Below are 23,480 nucleotides of genomic sequence, written 5' to 3'. Positions count from 1 at the left end.
GGCACCCCTCACCCCCTATCCTGGTATGCATGGCACCCCTCACCCCCTATCCTGGTATGTATGGCGCCCCTCACCCCCAATCCTGGCATGTTTGGCACCCCTCACCCCCCTATCCTGGTATGCATGGCGCCCCTCACCCCCCTATCCTGGTATGCATGGAACCCATCACCCCTATCCTGGTATGCATGGTCCCCTCATCCCCAGTGCTGGTATGTATGGCCCCCTCATCCCTATCCTGGTATGCATGGTCCCCCTCACCCCCTATCCTGGTATGCATGACACCCCTCACCCCCTATCCTGGTATGCATGGCACCCCTCACCCCCTATCCTGGTATGCATGACACCCCTCACCCCCTATCCTGGTATGCATGGCACCCCTCACCCCCTATCCTGGTATGCATGGCACCCCTCACCCCCTATCCTGGTATGCATGACACCCCTCACCCCCTATCCTGGTATGCATGACACCCCTCACCCCCTATCCTGGTATGCATGGCACCCCTCACCCCCTGTCCTGGTATGCATGGCACCCCTCACCCCCTATCCTGGTATGCATGGCACCCCTCACCCCCTATCCTGGTATGCATGGCACCCCTCACCCCCAATTCTGGTATGCATGGCACCCCTCACCCCCAATTCTGGTATGCATGGCACCCCTCACCCCCAATTCTGGTATGCATGGCACCCCTCACCCCCAATTCTGGTATGCATGGCACCCCTCACCCCCAATTCTGGTATGCATGGCACCCCTCACCCCCAATTCTGGCTTGTATGGCACCCCTCACCCCCAATCCTGGCATGTATGGCACCCCTCACCCCCAATCCTGGCATGTATGGCACCCCTCACCCCCAATCCTGGCATGTATGGCACCCCTCACCCCCAATCCTGGCATGTATGGCACCCCTCACCCCCAATCCTGGCATGTTTGGCACCCCTCACCCCCAATCCTGGCATGTTTGGCACCCCTCACCCCCAATCCTGGCATGTTTGGCACCCCTCACCCCCAATCCTGGCATGTTTGGCACCCCTCACCCCCAATCCTGGCATGCATGGCACCCCTCACCCCCAATCCTGGCATGCATGGCACCCCTCACCCCCAATCCTGGCATGCATGGCACCCCTCACCCCCAATCCTGGCATGCATGGCACCTGTCACCCCTATCCTGGTATGCATGGAACCCATCACCCCTATCCTGGTATGCATGGTCCCCTCACCCCCTATCCTGGTATGCATGGCACCCCTCACCCCCTATCCTGGTATGCATGGCACCCCTCACCCCCTATCCTGGTATGCATGACACCCCTCACCCCCTATCCTGGTATGCATGGCACCCCTCACCCCCTATCCTGGTATGCATGGCACCCCTCACCCCCTATCCTGGTATGCATGGCACCCCTCACCCCCAATTCTGGCATGCATGGCACCCCTCACCCCCAATTCTGGCATGTATGGCACCCCTCACCCCCAATCCTGGCATGCATGGCACCCCTCACCCCCAATCCTGGCATGCATGGCACCCCTCACCCCCAATCCTGGCATGCATGGCACCCCTCACCCCCAATCCTGGCATGCATGGCACCCCTCACCCCCAATCCTGGCATGCATGGCACCCCTCACCCCCAATCCTGGCATGTATGGCACCCCTCACCCCCAATCCTGGCATGTTTGGCACCCCTCACCCCTAATCCTGGTATGCATGGCACCCCTCACCCCCCTATCCTGGTATGCATGGCACCCGTTACCCCTATCCTGGTATGCATGGAACCCATCACCCCTGTCCTGGTATGCATGGTCCCCTCATCCCCAGTGCTGGTATGTATGGCCCCCTCATCCCTATCCTGGTATGCATGGTCCCCTCATCCCCCTATCCTGGTATGCATGGTACCCCCTCACCTTCAATCCTGGTATGCATGGCATCCCTCACCCCCTAATCCTGGTATGCGTGGAACCCCTCACCCCCCCCAATCCTGGTATGCATGGTCCCCTCATCCCCCACTCCTGGTATGCATGGTCCCCTCACCCCCCAATCCTGGTATGCGTGGCCCCCTCACCCCCAATCCTGGTATGTGTGGCCCCCTCACCCCCCAATCCTGGTATGTGTGGCCCCCTCACCCCCCAATCCTGGTATGTGTGGCCCCCTCACCCCCCAATCCTGGTATGTGTGGCCCCCTCACCCCCCAATCCTGGTATGTGTGGCCCCCTCACCCCCCAATCCTGGTATGTGTGGCCTCCTCACCCCCCAATCCTGGTATGTGTGGCCCCCTCACCCCCCAATCCTGGTATGTGTGGCCCCCTCACCCCCCAATCCTGGTATGTGTGGCCCCCTCACCCCCCAATCCTGGTATGTGTGGCCCCCTCACCCCCCAATCCTGGTATGTGTGGCCCCCTCACCCCCCAATCCTGGTATGTGTGGCCCCCTCACCCCCCAATCCTGGTATGTGTGGAACCCCTCACCCCCCCAATCCTGGTATGCATGGTCCCCTCATCCCCCACTCCTGGTATGCATGTGTCCCCCTCACCCCCCAATCCTGGTATGCATGTGTCCCCCTCACCCCCCAATCCTGGTATGCATGTGTCCCCCTCACCCCCCAATCCTGGTATGTGTGTCCAACTCACCCCCCAATCCTGGTATGTGTGTCCATCTCACCCCCCAATCCTGGTATGTGTGGCCCCCTCATCCCTATCATGCTGCACACATACAAAAAAATAAACACTTATACTCACCTTTCTTCCCTGTGCTCCAGCGCTGCGGTGTCCTGTTCTGCCGGAGGCTGGGGGAGGAGTGTGGCGCCGTAGTACTCGCTGTCCGGCGCCATTTTGCTGAAGACACACTGCAAATGTGTCTTTAGTAAATTGGCGCCGGATACCGCTATGCGCATGCGCCGATTCCGATGCCTTCACTCCTGCCCCGGTCTCCGGCGAGAAGAGAGGCGCCGCGGCAACGCTCCTCCCGGTCAGGTAAGTATGTAAGTATGGCACCGGAGATCGCGTTATGCGTTCATTGTCTACACATACCGTGATCTCCAGCGCCATACACTCCTCTTACCTGTAACGGCTGGATGCCTGCTTCTCTCTGGAGCCAGACTGCGCGTCACGCATGCGCAGTCTATAGAGGCTTCAGACAGAGGGACGCATCCCCCGTTGTATTATAGATAGATAGATTTTACTTTCAGCCATGCCCCTGCCCACGCACTGAGAACCTGTCACCAGTCATTTCATGTCTGAACTAAGACTATCACCTTAAAGGAGTTGTCCACTACTTTGACATTGATGCCCTATCCATAGGATAGAGTATCAATGTATGATCGGCCGGGGTCCCACACGCGGCACCCCCTAAAAATCAGCTGTTATCGGTGCCGGCCGGAAGTCCTTACCTGCGGTGCTTGGCCGTGAGGTTGTAGTGGCCGCCGCTTGCAACTGCACATCCACCTCCCGTTCAATTGAATAGAAGGTGGATGTGCAGTACACCGCGGCAGCCACTACAGATGGACGGCCAAGCACCAAAGGTAAGGACTTCCGGCCGCTGCCGGCTACAATAACAGCTGATCGGCAGGGGTGCCGCGTGCAGGACCCCGGCCGATCATACGTTGATGCCCTGTCCTACGGATAAGGCATCAATTTGAAAGTAGTGCAGGGTTCCCCATCTCCAGTCCTCAAGGCCACCAACAGGCCATGTTTTCAGGATTTCCTTAGCATTGCACAGGTGATAATTGCGTCTCTTGGACAGGCAATAATTCCATCACCTGAGCAATACTAAGGAAATCCTGAAAACATGGCCTGTTGGTGGCCTTGAGGACTGGAGTTGGGGAACCCTGAAGTAGTGGACAACTTCTTTAATCAGCGCCTGTGCTGCTCTCCATATAGGGGTATATAACCCCCTGACTCCTCCTGTATACCCCCCAAAAACACTTTATAATTCTCCCTCACTCTCTGTAAATCCTGCGGGTCCGGTCGGCGTCCTTGCTGGGGCGTCTCTCCCTCCCCCCACATAGCCGGGCTAAATCTGGCGCCTGCGCTCTATACTCTGCACTGCTGCGGGCCGAGCCTAACACATAAAGTGCCCTTTAAAGCTTTTTGGCCCCAATGCAAAATCTCCGACCAGGTCCCCAACTATCACTGGGCTTTAATAATATTAGACTTGTGAGTTTTCGGTTCCTCTAGGCTCCAGTGCCCGGGTGTGACGCTGCACCTACTATAGTTACACCCCAGGTGTTATGCGCCATTCCCTGCACTGCGCTCCTCACACAGGCACCTGAATCGGCTTTCTTGTCTATGACACAGCAGGATTCCATACCCCACGCGCTTCAGGCCAGCGAAAGTTTACAGTAGTAGTAAAGAGAGAAGGCCCAGAAAGCATCTACCGGGACAAGCTGGGCTCAGGACCCACTGGGATGTGTTTCATTCCCCCTCCCCCCCAGCTACACCTGTGATTGTGTATAAATCATACTGCTGTGTTACCAGACATGGACCCTGTACATGCAGAGCAGTGTGATGAGAGCCTGTGTGCGCGGAGGCCACCTCTTGCCCGCCGCGCTCGGAGGCCACATCACAGATTTGATACTGAACCTCTACTGGAGGGTTCATGCAAACCTCCCCAAAGTGTGGGCATTTTTGGGGGTGTTCGTATGGTGGGGCCTAAATGTCCCTGTTTTGCAAATATCAATGTTGGTATGTCCTCATCAACCAATCCGTTTTAATACAATGGCGTCAACATTACTACTGTGCAGTGGGCATAATATCCCCTACCTAGTAGCTCCAAACACCACAGTGCAGCACTACATACCACCCTACTAGTGCATACACCGCAGTGCAGCACTACATACCACCCTACCAGGGCATACACCGCAGTGCAGCACTACATACCACCCTACTAGTGCATACACCGCAGTGCTGCACTACATACCACCCTACCAGTGCATACACCACAATTCAGCACTACATACCACCCTACCAGTGCATACACCACAATTCAGCACTACATGCCACCCTACCAGTGCATACACCACAGTGAGTACTACATACCACCCTACTAGTGCATACACCGCAGTGCAGCACTACATACCACCCTACCAGTGCATACACCACAATTCAGCACTACATACCACCCTACCAGTGCATACACCACAATTCAGCACTACATACCACCCTACCAGTGCATACACCGCAGTGCAGCACTACATACCACCCTACCAGTGCATACACCGCAGTGCAGAACTACATACCACCCTACCAGTGCATACACCGCAGTGCAGCACTACATACCACCCTACCAGTGCATACACCGCAGTGCAGCACTACATACCACCCTACTAGTGCATACACCGCAGTGCAGCACTACATACCACCCTACCAGTGCATACACCACAGTGCAGCACTACATACCACCCTACCAGTGCATACACCGCAGTGCAGCACTACATACCACCCTACCAGTGCATACACCGCAGTGCAGCACTACATACCACCCTACCAATGCATACACCACAGTGCAGCACTACATAGCACCCTACTAGTGCATACACCGCAGTGCAGCACTACATACCACCCTACCAGAGCATACACCGCAGTGCAGCACTACATACCACCCTACCAGAGCATACACCACAGTGCAGCACTACATACCACCCTACTAGTGCATACACCGCAGTGCAGCACTACATACCACCCTACCAGAGCATACACCGCAGTGCAGCACTACATACCACCCTACCTGTGCATACACCTCAGTGCAGCACTACATACCACCCTACCAGTGCATACACCGCAGTGCAGCACTACATACCACCCTACCAGTGCATACACCGCAGTGCAGCACTACATACCACCCTACCAGTGCATACACCACAGTGCAGCACTACATACCACCCTACTAGTGCATACACCACAGTGCAGCACTACATACCACCCTACCAGAGCATACACCGCAGTGCAGCACTACATACCACCCTACCAGTGCATACACCGCAGTGCAGCACTACATACCACCCTACCAGAGCATACACCACAGTGCAGCACTACATACCACCCTACCAGTGCATACACCTCAGTGCAGCACTACATACCACCCTACCAGAGCATACACCACAGTGCAGCACTACATACCACCCTACCAGTGCATACACCACAGTGCAGCAATACATACCACCCTACCAGTGCATACACCACAGTGCAGCACTACATACCACCCTACCAGAGCATACACCACAGTGCAGCACTACATACCACCCTACCAGAGCATACACCACAGTGCAGCACTACATACCACCCTACCAGAGCATACACCACAGTGCAGCACTACATACCACCCTACCAGAGCATACACCACAGTGCAGCACTACATACCACCCTACCAGAGCATACACCACAGTGCAGCACTACATACCACCCTACCAGAGCATACACCACAGTGCAGCACTACATACCACCCTACCAGAGCATACACCACAGTGCAGCACTACATACCACCCTACCAGAGCATACACCACAGTGCAGCACTACATACCACCCTGCCAGAGCATACACCACAGTGCAGCACTACATACCACCCTACCAGAGCATACACCACAGTGCAGCACTACATACCACCCTACCAGTGCATACACCGCAGTGCAGCACTACATACCACCCTACCAGTGCATACACCGCAGTGCAGCACTACATACCACCCTACCAGTGCATACACCGCAGTGCAGCACTACATACCACCCTACCAGTGCATACACCACAGTGCAGCACTACATACCACCCTACCAGTGCATACACCACAGTGCAGCACTACATACCACCCTACCAGAGCATACACCACAGTGCAGCACTACATACCACCCTACCAGAGCATACACCACAGTGCAGCACTACATACCACCCTACCAGAGCATACACCACAGTGCAGCACTACATACCACCCTACCAGAGCATACACCACAGTGCAGCACTACATACCACCCTACCAGAGCATACACCACAGTGCAGCACTACATACCACCCTACCAGAGCATACACCGCAGTGCAGCACTACATACCACCCTACCAGAGCATACACCGCAGTGCAGCACTACATACCACCCTACCAGTGCATACACCGCAGTGCAGCACTACATACCACCCTACCAGTGCATACACCGCAGTGCTGCACTACATACCACCCTACCAGTGCATACACCACAGTGCAGCACTACATACCACCCTACCAGAGCATACACCACAGTGCAGCACTACATACCACCCTACCAGAGCATACACCGCAGTGCAGCACTACATACCACCCTACCAGTGCATACACCACAGTGCAGCACTACATACCACCCTACCAGTGCATACACCACAGTGCAGCACTACATACCACCCTACCAGTGCATACACCACAGTGCAGCACTACATACCACCCTACCAGAGCATACACCACAGTGCAGCACTACATACCACCCTACCTGTGCATACACCACAGTGCAGCACTACATACCACCCTACCAGAGCATACACCACAGTGCAGCACTACATACCACCCTACCAGTGCATACACCACAGTGCAGCACTACATACCACCCTACCAGAGCATACACCACAGTGCAGCACTACATACCACCCTACCAGAGCATACACCACAGTGCAGCACTACATACCACCCTACCAGAGCATACACCACAGTGCAGCACTACATACCACCCTACCAGTGCATACACCACAGTGCAGCACTACATACCACCCTACCAGAGCATACACCACAGTGCAGCACTACATACCACCCTACCTGTGCATACACCACAGTGCAGCACTACATACCACCCTACCAGTGCATACACCACAGTGCAGCACTACATACCACCCTACCAGAGCATACACCACAGTGCAGCACTACATACCACCCTACCAGAGCATACACCACAGTGCAGCGCTACATACCACTCTACCAGAGCATACACCACAGTGCAGCGCTACATACCACCCTACCAGTGCATACACCACAGTGCAGCACTACATACCACCCTACCAGTGCATACACCACAGTGCAGCACTACATACCACCCTACCAGAGCATACACCACAGTGCAGCACTACATACCACCCTACCAGAGCATACACCACAGTGCAGCGCTACATACCACTCTACCAGAGCATACACCACAGTGCAGCGCTACATACCACCCTACCAGTGCATACACCACAGTGCAGCACTACATACCACCCTACCAGTGCATACACCACAGTGCAGCACTACATACCACCCTACCAGTGCATACACCACAGTGCAGCACTACATACCACCCTACCAGAGCATACACCACAGTGCAGCACTACATACCACCCTACCAGTGCATACACCACAGTGCAGCACTACATACCACCCTACCAGTGCATACACCACAGTGCAGCACTACATACCACCCTACCAGTGCATACACCACAGTGCAGCACTACATACCACCCTACCAGAGCATACACCACAGTGCAGCACTACATACCACCCTACCAGAGCATACACCACAGTGCAGCACTACATACCACCCTACCAGAGCATACACCACAGTGCAGCACTACATACCACTCTACCAGTGCATACACCACAGTGCAGCACTACATACCACCCTACCAGAGCATACACCACAGTGCAGCACTACATACCACCCTACCAGTGCATACACCGCAGTGCAGCACTACATACCACCCTACCAGAGCATACACCACAGTGCAGCGCTACATACCACCCTACCTGTGCATACACCACAGTGCAGCACTACATACCACCCTACCAGAGCATACACCACAGTGCAGCACTACATACCACCCTACCAGTGCATACACCACAGTGCAGCACTACATACCACCCTACCAGTGCATACACCGCAGTGCAGCACTACATACCACCCTACCAGTGCATACACCGCAGTGCAGCACTACATACCACCCTACCTGTGCATACACCGCAGTGCAGCACTACATACCACCCTGCCAGAGCATACACCACAGTGCAGCACTACATACCACCCTACCAGTGCATACACCGCAGTGCAGCACTACATACCACCCTACCAGTGCATACACCACAGTGCAGCACTACATACCACCCTACCAGTGCATACACCGCAGTGCAGCACTACATACCACCCTACCAGAGCATACACCACAGTGCAGCACTACATACCACCCTACCAGAGCATACACCACAGTGCAGCACTACATACCACCCTACCAGAGCATACACCACAGTGCAGCACTACATACCACCCTACCAGTGCATACACCACAGTGCAGCACTACATACCACCCTACCAGAGCATACACCACAGTGCAGCACTACATACCACCCTACCAGTGCATACACCGCAGTGCAGCACTACATACCACCCTACCAGAGCATACACCACAGTGCAGCACTACATACCACCCTACCAGAGCATACACCACAGTGCAGCACTACATACCACCCTACTAGTGCATACACCGCAGTGCAGCACTACATACCACCCTACCAGAGCATACACCACAGTGCAGCACTACATACCACCCTACCAGAGCATACACCACAGTGCAGCACTACATACCACCCTACCTGTGCATACACCACAGTGCAGCACTACATACCACCCTACCAGTGCATACACCACAGTGCAGCACTACATACCACCCTACCAGAGCATACACCACAGTGCAGCACTACATACCACCCTACCTGTGCATACACCACAGTGCAGCACTACATACCACCCTACCAGAGCATACACCACAGTGCAGCACTACATACCACCCTACCAGAGCATACACCACAGTGCAGCACTACATACCACCCTACTAGTGCATACACCGCAGTGCAGCACTACATACCACTCTACCAGTGCATACACCACAGTGCAGCACTTCATACCACCCTACCAGTGCATACACCACAGTGCAGCACTACATACCACCCTACCAGTGCATACACCACAGTGCAGCACTACATACCACCCTACCAGAGCATACACCACAGTGCAGCACTACATACCACCCTACCTGTGCATACACCACAGTGCAGCACTACATACCACCCTACCAGAGCATACACCACAGTGCAGCACTACATACCACCCTACCAGAGCATACACCACAGTGCAGCACTACATACCACCCTACTAGTGCATACACCGCAGTGCAGCACTACATACCACCCTACCAGAGCATACACCACAGTGCAGCACTACATACCACCCTACCAGTGCATACACCACAGTGCAGCACTACATACCACCCTACCTGTGCATACACCACAGTGCAGCACTACATACCACCCTACCAGAGCATACACCACAGTGCAGCACTACATACCACCCTACCAGTGCATACACCGCAGTGCAGCACTACATACCACCCTACCAGTGCATACACCACAGTGCAGCACTACATACCACCCTACCTGTGCATACACCACAGTGCAGCACTACATACCACCCTACCAGAGCATACACCACAGTGCAGCACTACATACCACCCTACCAGTGCATACACCGCAGTGCAGCACTACATACCACCCTACCTGTGCATACACCACAGTGCAGCACTACATACCACCCTACCAGTGCATACACCGCAGTGCAGCACTACATACCACCCTACCTGTGCATACACCGCAGTGCAGCACTACATACCACCCTACCTGTGCATACACCACAGTGCAGCACTACATACCACCCTACCAGAGCATACACCACAGTGCAGCACTACATACCACCCTACCAGAGCATACACCGCAGTGCAGCACTACATACCACCCTACCAGTGCATACACCGCAGTGCAGCACTACATACCACCCTACCTGTGCATACACCGCAGTGCAGAGGCTTCCACTTTAGCAGTAGGTGCAGCATTATACGGAGCCCTGTTTCCCCGGCAGGGAGGCCCCGGTTTGCGGAGCGCTGGTCTCGGGCGTCTGCAGACTACAGGCTGCCATTAATGTCTTCTGACAACGCTCCGGGGTATTAATGGGACATTCTCGTTTCTCGCTGCTGTGCGGTACATTACTGTATTGCGCTGCTATAATCCCGGACGCTCGTATTACAGACATTAATCACATCTGTATCTTTACATTTTCCAGGTGACGGTCATGAATATTTCTAAAAACACGCGTCCCTGAAAGCGGAAAATGTCGGGCTTCAGTCCGGAGCTGATTGATTACCTGGACGGTAAAATATCTTTTGAAGAGTTTGAGAAACGTCGTGAAGAGAGACAACGTGAGAAAAAGGTACGGGGTGAAGAGACGTCAACAAGTATTAATATCAAGATATATATATATATATATATACACATACATGTCCACGGCCAGGCTGATAAAGGGCTAATGCCAGAATTGCAGTATGTCAGAGTGATTGTAAAGAGATTGTTCATGTACAGATGAAGCCCATCGTAAAGTGTATTTTCCTTGTTGCTTTGTGTCTTTTGTTCATCTGTCTGCCCTTCTGTGTATCTGTCTATCCAGTTTCACGTAAAAGAATGGACGGTCCTATTCTTATCTGCTAAAACTACAGTGATTTGCAAAAATATTTGCCTCCCCCACCCCAATATTTTTTGTGTTTTGCTTCCTCACAACCTGGAATTTCACTGTTGTTTTTCTTGAGGGTTTGCATCAGTTCATGTAAAGAACATGCCGACAACTGTGAACATTTGGTTTTCTTTTTATTGTGAAGCAAACAACAAATAGGACAAAACTGAAAACGTCAGTGTGCATAACTATTCACCCCCCTAAAGTCAGTACTTAGTAGAGCCTCCTTTTGCAGCATTTACCTTTCGCAGCAAGTTGCTTTGGATATGTCTCTGAGCTTTCCACATCTAGCCACTGGGATTTTTGCCCATTCCTCAAGGCAAAACTGCTCCAACTCCTTAACGTTAGATGGTTTCCTCTGGTGAACAGCAATCTTCATGTCTGATCACAGATTCTCAATTGGATTAAGGTCTGGGCTTTGATTAGGCCACTCCAGAACATTTACACGTTTCCCTTTAAACTGCTCTAGTGTTGTTTTAGCAGATGCTTTGGGTCATTGTCAGGTTGGAAGGTGAACCTCTGTCCCAGTATCAAATCACTGACACATTGAAACAGGTTTTGCTCAAGAATATCCCTGTATTTCTCACCATCCATCTTTGTCTCGACTAAGACCATTTTCGAAGTCCCTGCTGCCAAAAATGATCCCTACAGCATGATGCTGCCTCCACCATGTTTCACTGTGGGGATGGTGTTCTTGGGGTGATGAGCAGTGTAGGTTTGGTGGCCAAAAAGTTCAATTTTGGTCTCATCTGACCACAGCACCTTCCTCCATACATTTTGGGAGTCTCCCACATGTCTTTTAGCAAACTCAAAACGAGCCGTACACATTTTCGTGTAACTAAAGTTTTTTCGGCTCACTCTTCCATTAAGGCCACCTCTCTGAAGTGTACGGCTTATGTTGTGGTACCATGTTCTTTCCATTTGATGATAATGGATTTGATGGTGGTCCGGGGGATCATCAGAGATTGGGATATTTTTTTATAACTCAGCCCTGACTTGTTCTTCTCAACAACTTTGTCCCTGAACTTGTTTGGAGATCTCCTTGGTCTTCATGGTGTTGTTTGGAGATCTCCTTGGCCTTCATGGTGTTGTTTGGAGATCTCCTTGGCCTTCATGGTGTTGTTTGGAGATCTCCTTGGTCTTTATGGTGTTGTTTGGAGATCTCCTTGGTCTTCATGGTGCTGTTTGGAGATCTCCTTGGTCTTCATGGTGCTGTTTGGAGATCTCCTTGGTCTTCATGGTGCTGTTTGGAGATCTCCTTGGTCTTCATGGTGTGGTTTGGAGATCTCCTTGGTCTTCATGGTGTTGCAGCCTCTGTGGCCTTTCAGTAAAGGTAAAGTGTATATACTGACAGACATGTGACATTAGATTGCACACAGGTGGACGTCCTCTCACGAAGCATGGGACTTATGAAGGGAATTGCTTGCACCAGAAATTTTTAGGGGCTTCATCGCAAAAGGGGTGAATACATATGCACATGCCAGTATTTAGTTATTTGGTCCCATAAATTTTAATTTATGCCGATATTTTTCTCACTTCACCAACTTAGACTATTTAGTGCTGATGCATCACACACACAAATCGGATTACAAAAATATTTATACACAGGTTGTAATGTAACAAAATAGTAAAAAGTCAAAGGGGGTGAATACTGTCACAAGCCACTGTACATTTCCTGGCAGCACCCTCCTTCTCAGTGCTGCAGACCCCTCTCTCTCCTGTGTGCTGCTAACTAACCCCACTTCTGAGAGTCATCATTAAGCTCATCTAAGTGTAGGATTCACCTTATGCTTCTGTGAACTCTCTACTCCTGTACAGAACCCTGCCTGACTGATTTGATCTTCTGCCATATGCATCATTTGCAGTTTCACATCACTGACCTGTTGGCTGCAGGCACCAAACACAGCTCTGCTCTGCTTAATTATTACCATCCCTGCTGAGGAGGAGTGCAGGAGTATAGAGCTCTGCAACAAACTATCCAACGATGTAAGAAACATAACGGCACCTATACTGATGTATATGGCAGAAGATAAAATCGGTCAGACGGGGTACAGTACTGGAGCATACAGTATATTGTAAAGGTAGAATGTACAATTTTATGTGTATTATAGAAACTCTGCTAATACGTGAGCCCCGGAGCCTCTTTGGAAACTCATCGTTGTGTGACACCAGGCATGGCATCGAACATGGCCTATTAATCCCAAGTGATGTCTACAGTTAGGAGGTGGAGGACCACCAATTTGGCCACTGGACCAGGGTCCTGCGAATCAATCCTAGTGTACAATATATAGGCAACTTTCTCGGCAGCACATCAGTCTGTGTACGTAGGACATGTGCTGCCGAGAACAATGGTATTCTGTGCTCCCAGAACGATCATAGTACTGATTGTGTTTCATGTGGATAGATTCCTAATTAGAATTTTACAATCAAGATGGCACCAGTGTCTGTCCCACCTATTCTTGTCTTTCGCATGCAGGCCAGGATCGCTTTCGGCGGGTCGTGCACACAATTAGTATGGCCCTGGTGTGTTGCGTTGCACATTTTTCACAAATCTGCATTGTTTTCTTTCAGGATTCTTCAAATCTAGGATTTTCAGAAAACACAGAATGTGAAATAGACGATCCTGATATTCCATCCACATCTGCAAAACTCCTCTCGAAATCTCACGATGACACTGAGGATAAAGGTGTTGTAATTTCATAGCATCGTTTGCTGGTGCTGCGAGTGATTCAAGTCAGTCGGGCTGATTTAACAAAGCTTATACGCCAGAAAATTGGTGTAAAAACTTTGAAAAGTTGCAAAAATGTTGGTGATTTTTGCCATTTTCACACCAGTTTCAATCAGTTCTGCCAAAATGTAACCATCTCAATGAAATAGCGATTCCTGCTTTTCTTTGTCTGTAGCACATGAGACACAAGCAGCAGCAGCATGGAGGACATTATACAGCAGTACTGAGCGGTGTGGCTGTGAATCCATCTCTCGAGTGAGATAAACAGTTACTTGTAGCTGCCGCTCCATCTGTCTGTCTCTCCTTCTATTGATTGCTCCTCTCTCCTCTCCATGAAGTATAATAGGTTGTGTACCTGATCCCTCTCTGAGTAAGAAGGTTGTGAGCAGTGTTTCCAGAGAGGATGGTTTGTTCAGCCGGCATGGCGATGAGATAAAAGTAACTTATAAGGGTGGAAAAAAGCTGATTTCTCCTCTAGAATATAAAAAACCAAGCAATGTGAACTGAGGTCTAAGATGGTAGACATGCAAAAAATAGGAGCATGTTCACACTAGCGAAAAGAAGCAAAACCTACAAAAAACAAAAGACAAAAATATATCTCATACCCTACCATCATTATATATAAATGTAAAGCAAAGTTGCATAATAAATATAGGGTACTTAGTGAACTATTTTTGATCAAAAAAAGTATACAAGCCGTCCCACCAGCGGCAAGGTGACCCTAAATTGGGACGGTACCTATACTGCCTATATTAAAAACCTTACTGTATATCAAAGTTGAAGTAATGCATATAAAAGGGTAGACAAATAGGACCGGGTCCCAACTCCAGACCACCCAGGCCCGTGGTAAGCTACATATATACCAGTCAGCTCAACAAAGGGGATGCCACACCCTTAAATTGCACAGAATGCAAACAAGACAAAAAACCAAGCAATGTGAACTGAGGTCTAAGATGGTAGACATGCAAAAAATAGGAGCATGTTCACACTAGCGAAAAGAAGCAAAACCTACAAAAAACAAAAGACAAAAATATATCTCATACCCTACCATCATTATATATAAATGTAAAGCAAAGTTGCATAATAAATATAGGGTACTTAGTGAACTATTTTTGATCAAAAAAAGTATACAAGCCGTCCCACCAGCGGCAAGGTGACCCTAAATTGGGACGGTACCTATACTGCCTATATTAAAAACCTTACTGTATATCAAAGTTGAAGTAATGCATATAAAAGGGTAGACAAATAGGACCGGGTCCCAACTCCAGACCACCCAGGCCCGTGGTAAGCTACATATATACCAGTCAGCTCAACAAAGGGGATGCCACACCCTTAAATTGCACAGAATGCAAACAAGACAAAAAACCAAGCAATGTGAACTGAGGTCTAAGATGGTAGACATGCAAAAAATAGGAGCATGTTCACACTAGCGAAAAGAAGCAAAACCTACAAAAAACAAAAGACAAAAATATATCTCATACCCTACCATCATTATATATAAATGTAAAGCAAAGTTGCATAATAAATATAGGGTACTTAGTGAACTATTTTTGATCAAAAAAAGTATACAAGCCGTCCCACCAGCGGCAAGGTGACCCTAAATTGGGACGGTACCTATACTGCCTATATTAAAAACCTTACTGTATATCAAAGTTGAAGTAATGCATATAAAAGGGTAGACAAATAGGACCGGGTCCCAACTCCAGACCACCCAGGCCCGTGGTAAGCTACATATATACCAGTCAGCTCAACAAAGGGGATGCCACACCCTTAAATTGCACAGAATGCAAACAAGACAAAAAACCAAGCAATGTGAACTGAGGTCTAAGATGGTAGACATGCAAAAAATAGGAGCATGTTCACACTAGCGAAAAGAAGCAAAACCTACAAAAAACAAAAGACAAAAATATATCTCATACCCTACCATCATTATATATAAATGTAAAGCAAAGTTGCATAATAAATATAGGGTACTTAGTGAACTATTTTTGATCAAAAAAAGTATACAAGCCGTCCCACCAGCGGCAAGGTGACCCTAAATTGGGACGGTACCTATACTGCCTATATTAAAAACCTTACTGTATATCAAAGTTGAAGTAATGCATATAAAAGGGTAGACAAATAGGACCGGGTCCCAACTCCAGACCACCCAGGCCCGTGGTAAGCTACATATATACCAGTCAGCTCAACAAAGGGGATGCCACACCCTTAAATTGCACAGAATGCAAACAAGACAAAAAACCAAGCAATGTGAACTGAGGTCTAAGATGGTAGACATGCAAAAAATAGGAGCATGTTCACACTAGCGAAAAGAAGCAAAACCTACAAAAAACAAAAGACAAAAATATATCTCATACCCTACCATCATTATATATAAATGTAAAGCAAAGTTGCATAATAAATATAGGGTACTTAGTGAACTATTTTTGATCAAAAAAAGTATACAAGCCGTCCCACCAGCGGCAAGGTGACCCTAAATTGGGACGGTACCTATACTGCCTATATTAAAAACCTTACTGTATATCAAAGTTGAAGTAATGCATATAAAAGGGTAGACAAATAGGACCGGGTCCCAACTCCAGACCACCCAGGCCCGTGGTAAGCTACATATATACCAGTCAGCTCAACAAAGGGGATGCCACACCCTTAAATTGCACAGAATGCAAACAAGACAAAAAACCAAGCAATGTGAACTGAGGTCTAAGATGGTAGACATGCAAAAAATAGGAGCATGTTCACACTAGCGAAAAGAAGCAAAACCTACAAAAAACAAAAGACAAAAATATATCTCATACCCTACCATCATTATATATAAATGTAAAGCAAAGTTGCATAATAAATATAGGGTACTTAGTGAACTATTTTTGATCAAAAAAAGTATACAAGCCGTCCCACCAGCGGCAAGGTGACCCTAAATTGGGACGGTACCTATACTGCCTATATTAAAAACCTTACTGTATATCAAAGTTGAAGTAATGCATATAAAAGGGTAGACAAATAGGACCGGGTCCCAACTCCAGACCACCCAGGCCCGTGGTAAGCTACATATATACCAGTCAGCTCAACAAAGGGGATGCCACACCCTTAAATTGCACAGAATGCAAACAAGACAAAAAACCAAGCAATGTGAACTGAGGTCTAAGATGGTAGACATGCAAAAAATAGGAGCATGTTCACACTAGCGAAAAGAAGCAAAACCTACAAAAAACAAAAGACAAAAATATATCTCATACCCTACCATCATTATATATAAATGTAAAGCAAAGTTGCATAATAAATATAGGGTACTTAGTGAACTATTTTTGATCAAAAAAAGTATACAAGCCGTCCCACCAGCGGCAAGGTGACCCTAAATTGGGACGGTACCTATACTGCCTATATTAAAAACCTTACTGTATATCAAAGTTGAAGTAATGCATATAAAAGGGTAGACAAATAGGACCGGGTCCCAACTCCAGACCACCCAGGCCCGTGGTAAGCTACATATATACCAGTCAGCTCAACAAAGGGGATGCCACACCCTTAAATTGCACAGAATGCAAACAAGACAAAAAACCAAGCAATGTGAACTGAGGTCTAAGATGGTAGACATGCAAAAAATAGGAGCATGTTCACACTAGCGAAAAGAAGCAAAACCTACAAAAAACAAAAGACAAAAATATATCTCATACCCTACCATCATTATATATAAATGTAAAGCAAAGTTGCATAATAAATATAGGGTACTTAGTGAACTATTTTTGATCAAAAAAAGTATACAAGCCGTCCCACCAGCGGCAAGGTGACCCTAAATTGGGACGGTACCTATACTGCCTATATTAAAAACCTTACTGTATATCAAAGTTGAAGTAATGCATATAAAAGGGTAGACAAATAGGACCGGGTCCCAACTCCAGACCACCCAGGCCCGTGGTAAGCTACATATATACCAGTCAGCTCAACAAAGGGGATGCCACACCCTTAAATTGCACAGAATGCAAACAAGACAAAAAACCAAGCAATGTGAACTGAGGTCTAAGATGGTAGACATGCAAAAAATAGGAGCATGTTCACACTAGCGAAAAGAAGCAAAACCTACAAAAAACAAAAGACAAAAATATATCTCATACCCTACCATCATTATATATAAATGTAAAGCAAAGTTGCATAATAAATATAGGGTACTTAGTGAACTATTTTTGATCAAAAAAAGTATACAAGCCGTCCCACCAGCGGCAAGGTGACCCTAAATTGGGACGGTACCTATACTGCCTATATTAAAAACCTTACTGTATATCAAAGTTGAAGTAATGCATATAAAAGGGTAGACAAATAGGACCGGGTCCCAACTCCAGACCACCCAGGCCCGTGGTAAGCTACATATATACCAGTCAGCTCAACAAAGGGGATGCCACACCCTTAAATTGCACAGAATGCAAACAAGACAAAAAACCAAGCAATGTGAACTGAGGTCTAAGATGGTAGACATGCAAAAAATAGGAGCATGTTCACACTAGCGAAAAGAAGCAAAACCTACAAAAAACAAAAGACAAAAATATATCTCATACCCTACCATCATTATATATAAATGTAAAGCAAAGTTGCATAATAAATATAGGGTACTTAGTGAACTATTTTTGATCAAAAAAAGTATACAAGCCGTCCCACCAGCGGCAAGGTGACCCTAAATTGGGACGGTACCTATACTGCCTATATTAAAAACCTTACTGTATATCAAAGTTGAAGTAATGCATATAAAAGGGTAGACAAATAGGACCGGGTCCCAACTCCAGACCACCCAGGCCCGTGGTAAGCTACATATATACCAGTCAGCTCAACAAAGGGGATGCCACACCCTTAAATTGCACAGAATGCAAACAAGACAAAAAACCAAGCAATGTGAACTGAGGTCTAAGATGGTAGACATGCAAAAAATAGGAGCATGTTCACACTAGCGAAAAGAAGCAAAACCTACAAAAAACAAAAGACAAAAATATATCTCATACCCTACCATCATTATATATAAATGTAAAGCAAAGTTGCATAATAAATATAGGGTACTTAGTGAACTATTTTTGATCAAAAAAAGTATACAAGCCGTCCCACCAGCGGCAAGGTGACCCTAAATTGGGACGGTACCTATACTGCCTATATTAAAAACCTTACTGTATATCAAAGTTGAAGTAATGCATATAAAAGGGTAGACAAATAGGACCGGGTCCCAACTCCAGACCACCCAGGCCCGTGGTAAGCTACATATATACCAGTCAGCTCAACAAAGGGGATGCCACACCCTTAAATTGCACAGAATGCAAACAAGACAAAAAACCAAGCAATGTGAACTGAGGTCTAAGATGGTAGACATGCAAAAAATAGGAGCATGTTCACACTAGCGAAAAGAAGCAAAACCTACAAAAAACAAAAGACAAAAATATATCTCATACCCTACCATCATTATATATAAATGTAAAGCAAAGTTGCATAATAAATATAGGGTACTTAGTGAACTATTTTTGATCAAAAAAAGTATACAAGCCGTCCCACCAGCGGCAAGGTGACCCTAAATTGGGACGGTACCTATACTGCCTATATTAAAAACCTTACTGTATATCAAAGTTGAAGTAATGCATATAAAAGGGTAGACAAATAGGACCGGGTCCCAACTCCAGACCACCCAGGCCCGTGGTAAGCTACATATATACCAGTCAGCTCAACAAAGGGGATGCCACACCCTTAAATTGCACAGAATGCAAACAAGACAAAAAACCAAGCAATGTGAACTGAGGTCTAAGATGGTAGACATGCAAAAAATAGGAGCATGTTCACACTAGCGAAAAGAAGCAAAACCTACAAAAAACAAAAGACAAAAATATATCTCATACCCTACCATCATTATATATAAATGTAAAGCAAAGTTGCATAATAAATATAGGGTACTTAGTGAACTATTTTTGATCAAAAAAAGTATACAAGCCGTCCCACCAGCGGCAAGGTGACCCTAAATTGGGACGGTACCTATACTGCCTATATTAAAAACCTTACTGTATATCAAAGTTGAAGTAATGCATATAAAAGGGTAGACAAATAGGACCGGGTCCCAACTCCAGACCACCCAGGCCCGTGGTAAGCTACATATATACCAGTCAGCTCAACAAAGGGGATGCCACACCCTTAAATTGCACAGAATGCAAACAAGACAAAAAACCAAGCAATGTGAACTGAGGTCTAAGATGGTAGACATGCAAAAAATAGGAGCATGTTCACACTAGCGAAAAGAAGCAAAACCTACAAAAAACAAAAGACAAAAATATATCTCATACCCTACCATCATTATATATAAATGTAAAGCAAAGTTGCATAATAAATATAGGGTACTTAGTGAACTATTTTTGATCAAAAAAAGTATACAAGCCGTCCCACCAGCGGCAAGGTGACCCTAAATTGGGACGGTACCTATACTGCCTATATTAAAAACCTTACTGTATATCAAAGTTGAAGTAATGCATATAAAAGGGTAGACAAATAGGACCGGGTCCCAACTCCTCTAGAATATATTACAAAATTTCTTATATTCGCCTGACTTGATTTTCACAAAGTTTCTTGAAACAACAGAAACTATTTAAGTAGAAAAAAATGTTCCCCCAAAGTTTTATATTTTCATGAAGGTTTTATGTTGTGTTTTTGGAAGATGAAACCTCAGATGGTGTCAGCAAGTCGGTACAAAGAGTATTTGCATCAATGATCGGAGAAGATGAGAAAGATGATGGCGAGGATGAAGATGAGGAAGATGATGGAGAGGAAACCTCTGAACAACCATCTGTTGGAGACATTTTTGCCTTGGAAATGGAAATTAACAGAGAAAACAGAAAGATGATGAAGGTATTTTACAGATCAGACAATTACTGCTCAAACTTGACAATGTGCTCCTAGCATGGTCAACGTTACTGGCACCATTGATGATTTATTCTAAAATAAAGGTCCGACAAGATAACAGACCCTCCACCATGTTTCACTGTTGGTACAGCGCATTGTTATTTATATATACGGCCAATCAGATCTAGTTTGATTTCATCAGTCCATAGAATATTTTTCTAGAAGGATTGGGGTTTGTCTAGTTTTTTTGGCCAAAACTCAATCGCTCTTTTTTGCTTTTAAAAGGCTTGTCCAGGACTTTTACATTGGTGGTTTATCCTTAGGACAGGTCATCAATACTAGATTGGTGAGGGTCCGACACTTGGCACCCCTGACCAATTAGGATAGGCCACCAATGTAAAAGTCACGAACAACCCCTTTACGCAGTAAGATCCTCCTTTGCCTTAACCCATTGAGCCATGTTGTGTACGGGTTGAAACCTTCACTCCAGATGTCTCCAGCTCAGCTTGATGTTCTTTGAGTGTTGCGCGTGGCTTAGTTACCACATTTCGAATGTTCTACTCATAGGTTTCTCCCATCAGTTTTACTCTTTACATCACATCCTGGAGGCTTTTGACTGTTCCATGAACAATAAACGTCTTAACCTTATGAATTGCTGAAACCAGAATGCCAAAGTCTATCCGCTGTACCAGGGGTGGGCAATTAATTATCCAGAGGGGCCACATGAGGGACTGTAACTGTTATGGAGGCCAAACCAGTAGGCTGAAATTAATTCTGCTCAATATTAATATTCTAATATATATTTAATATTTATATAACTTAATATTGAGCAGAATTAAGTATGCAGATATCCCCTATATACCATATGAGCCGCCACATAGCCCCTCTGTATACAGTATGAGCCCCCACATAGCCCCTCTGTATACAATATGAGCCCCCACATAGCCTCCTATATTTAGACACACATCCCACACAGCCCTCCTGTATACAATATCAGTATGAGTCCCCATATAGCCTCTTATATACAGTATGAGCCCCCATATAGCCTTATATATAGTATGAGCCCTCATATAGCCTCTTATATAAAGTATGAGTCCCATATAGCCTCTTATTTACAGTATGAGCCCCCATATAGCCTCGTATATACAGTATAGCCCCCCACATAGACCTCGTATATACAGTATGAGCCCCCACATAGCCTCCTATATACAGTATGAGCCCCCACGTAACCTATATACAGTTTGAGCCTCCACATAGCCCCTCCATATACAATATGAGCCATCACATAGCCTCCTATATAAATGCAAACTGGTGCGCTGACTGTCCGTACAGCAGACTCAGTGAAATTACGTCATCGCATCTACTGTCTCTCGCTGATTGGTGGAAAAAGGAGCCGGTGGCTCTGTCCTCCACAAATGTATTCACCACTGTCCGCATCTTGACGATGCGTTTAGCGGCGACAGCGGACGGCAGCGCACGAACGAGGGCCTGGTGTGTCCAGTGGATTATTGTTTTCAGACCCTCGGCTGTCTCGGTCTGTGGGCCGGACTGGAACAGCCGGACTTTGTCCAGCTCTGCTCTAGACTGCTTGTGCTTGGTGATAATAGCAATTGTGGCCAGCTCACACAGCTCTCATCTTTGCTACTGTGAACAACGACTGTTCATAGGCTAATTAAAGTTTAATGAGCACTGACAGGGCGGGGACAGGTGAGTAATGTCTGATTAATGACATACAGTACAGACCAAAAGTTTAGACACACCTTATCTTTTAAAGATTTTTCTGTATTTTCATGACTTTGAAAATTGTACATTCACACTGAAGGCATCAAAACTATGAATTAACACATGTGGAATTATATACTTAACAAAAAAGTGTGAAACAACTGAAAATATGTCTTATATTCTAGGTTCTTCAAAGTAGCCACCTTTTGCTTTGATGACTGCTTTGCACACTCTTGGCATTCTCTTGATGAGCTTCAAGTGGTAGTCACTGGAAATGGTCTTCCAACAATCTTGAAGGAGTTCCCAGAGATGCTTAGCACTTGTTGGCCCTTTTGCCTTCACTCAGCGGTCCAGCTCACCCCAAACCATCTCGATTGGGTTCAGGTCTGGTGACTGTGGAGGCCAGGTCATCTGGCGTAGCACCCCATCACTCTCCTTCTTGGTCAAATAGCCCTAACACAGCCTGGAGGTGTTTGGGGTCATTGTCCTATTGAAAAATAAATGATGGTCCAACTAAACGCAAACCGGATGGAATAGCATGCCGCTGCGAGATGCTGTGGTAGCCATGCTGGTTCAGTATGCCTTCAATTTTGAATAAATCCCCAACAGTGTCACCAGCAAAGCCCCCCCACACCATCACACCTCCTCCTCCATGCTTCACGG

The 23,480-nt window shown here is 47.3% G+C and overlaps 1 protein-coding gene across 1 annotated transcript in view; it reads left to right on the top strand.

Annotated features, from left to right (window-relative positions):
* GTF3C3 (general transcription factor IIIC subunit 3) overlaps positions 1 to 23,480 on the top strand; it is a 58,270-nt gene that overhangs the window by 1,250 nt on the left and 33,540 nt on the right. Inside the window, exons 2-4 of the mRNA XM_073642334.1 lie at positions 11,072 to 11,218; positions 14,087 to 14,201; positions 20,911 to 21,101. Coding sequence (XP_073498435.1) covers positions 11,120 to 11,218; positions 14,087 to 14,201; positions 20,911 to 21,101 — 405 coding nt within the window. The 5' untranslated portion in view covers positions 11,072 to 11,119. The remainder of the gene's footprint in view (positions 1 to 11,071; positions 11,219 to 14,086; positions 14,202 to 20,910; positions 21,102 to 23,480) is intronic.

This window comes from Phyllobates terribilis, unplaced genomic scaffold (assembly GCF_046119375.1).
Source record: "Phyllobates terribilis strain yellow unplaced genomic scaffold, ASM4611937v1 Scaffold_7__3_contigs__length_470593459, whole genome shotgun sequence".
NCBI classification, from domain to species: Eukaryota; Metazoa; Chordata; class Amphibia; order Anura; family Dendrobatidae; genus Phyllobates; species Phyllobates terribilis.
Note: the sequence above shows the minus strand (reverse complement) of the source record. Positions and strands in the feature narration are given on the sequence as shown.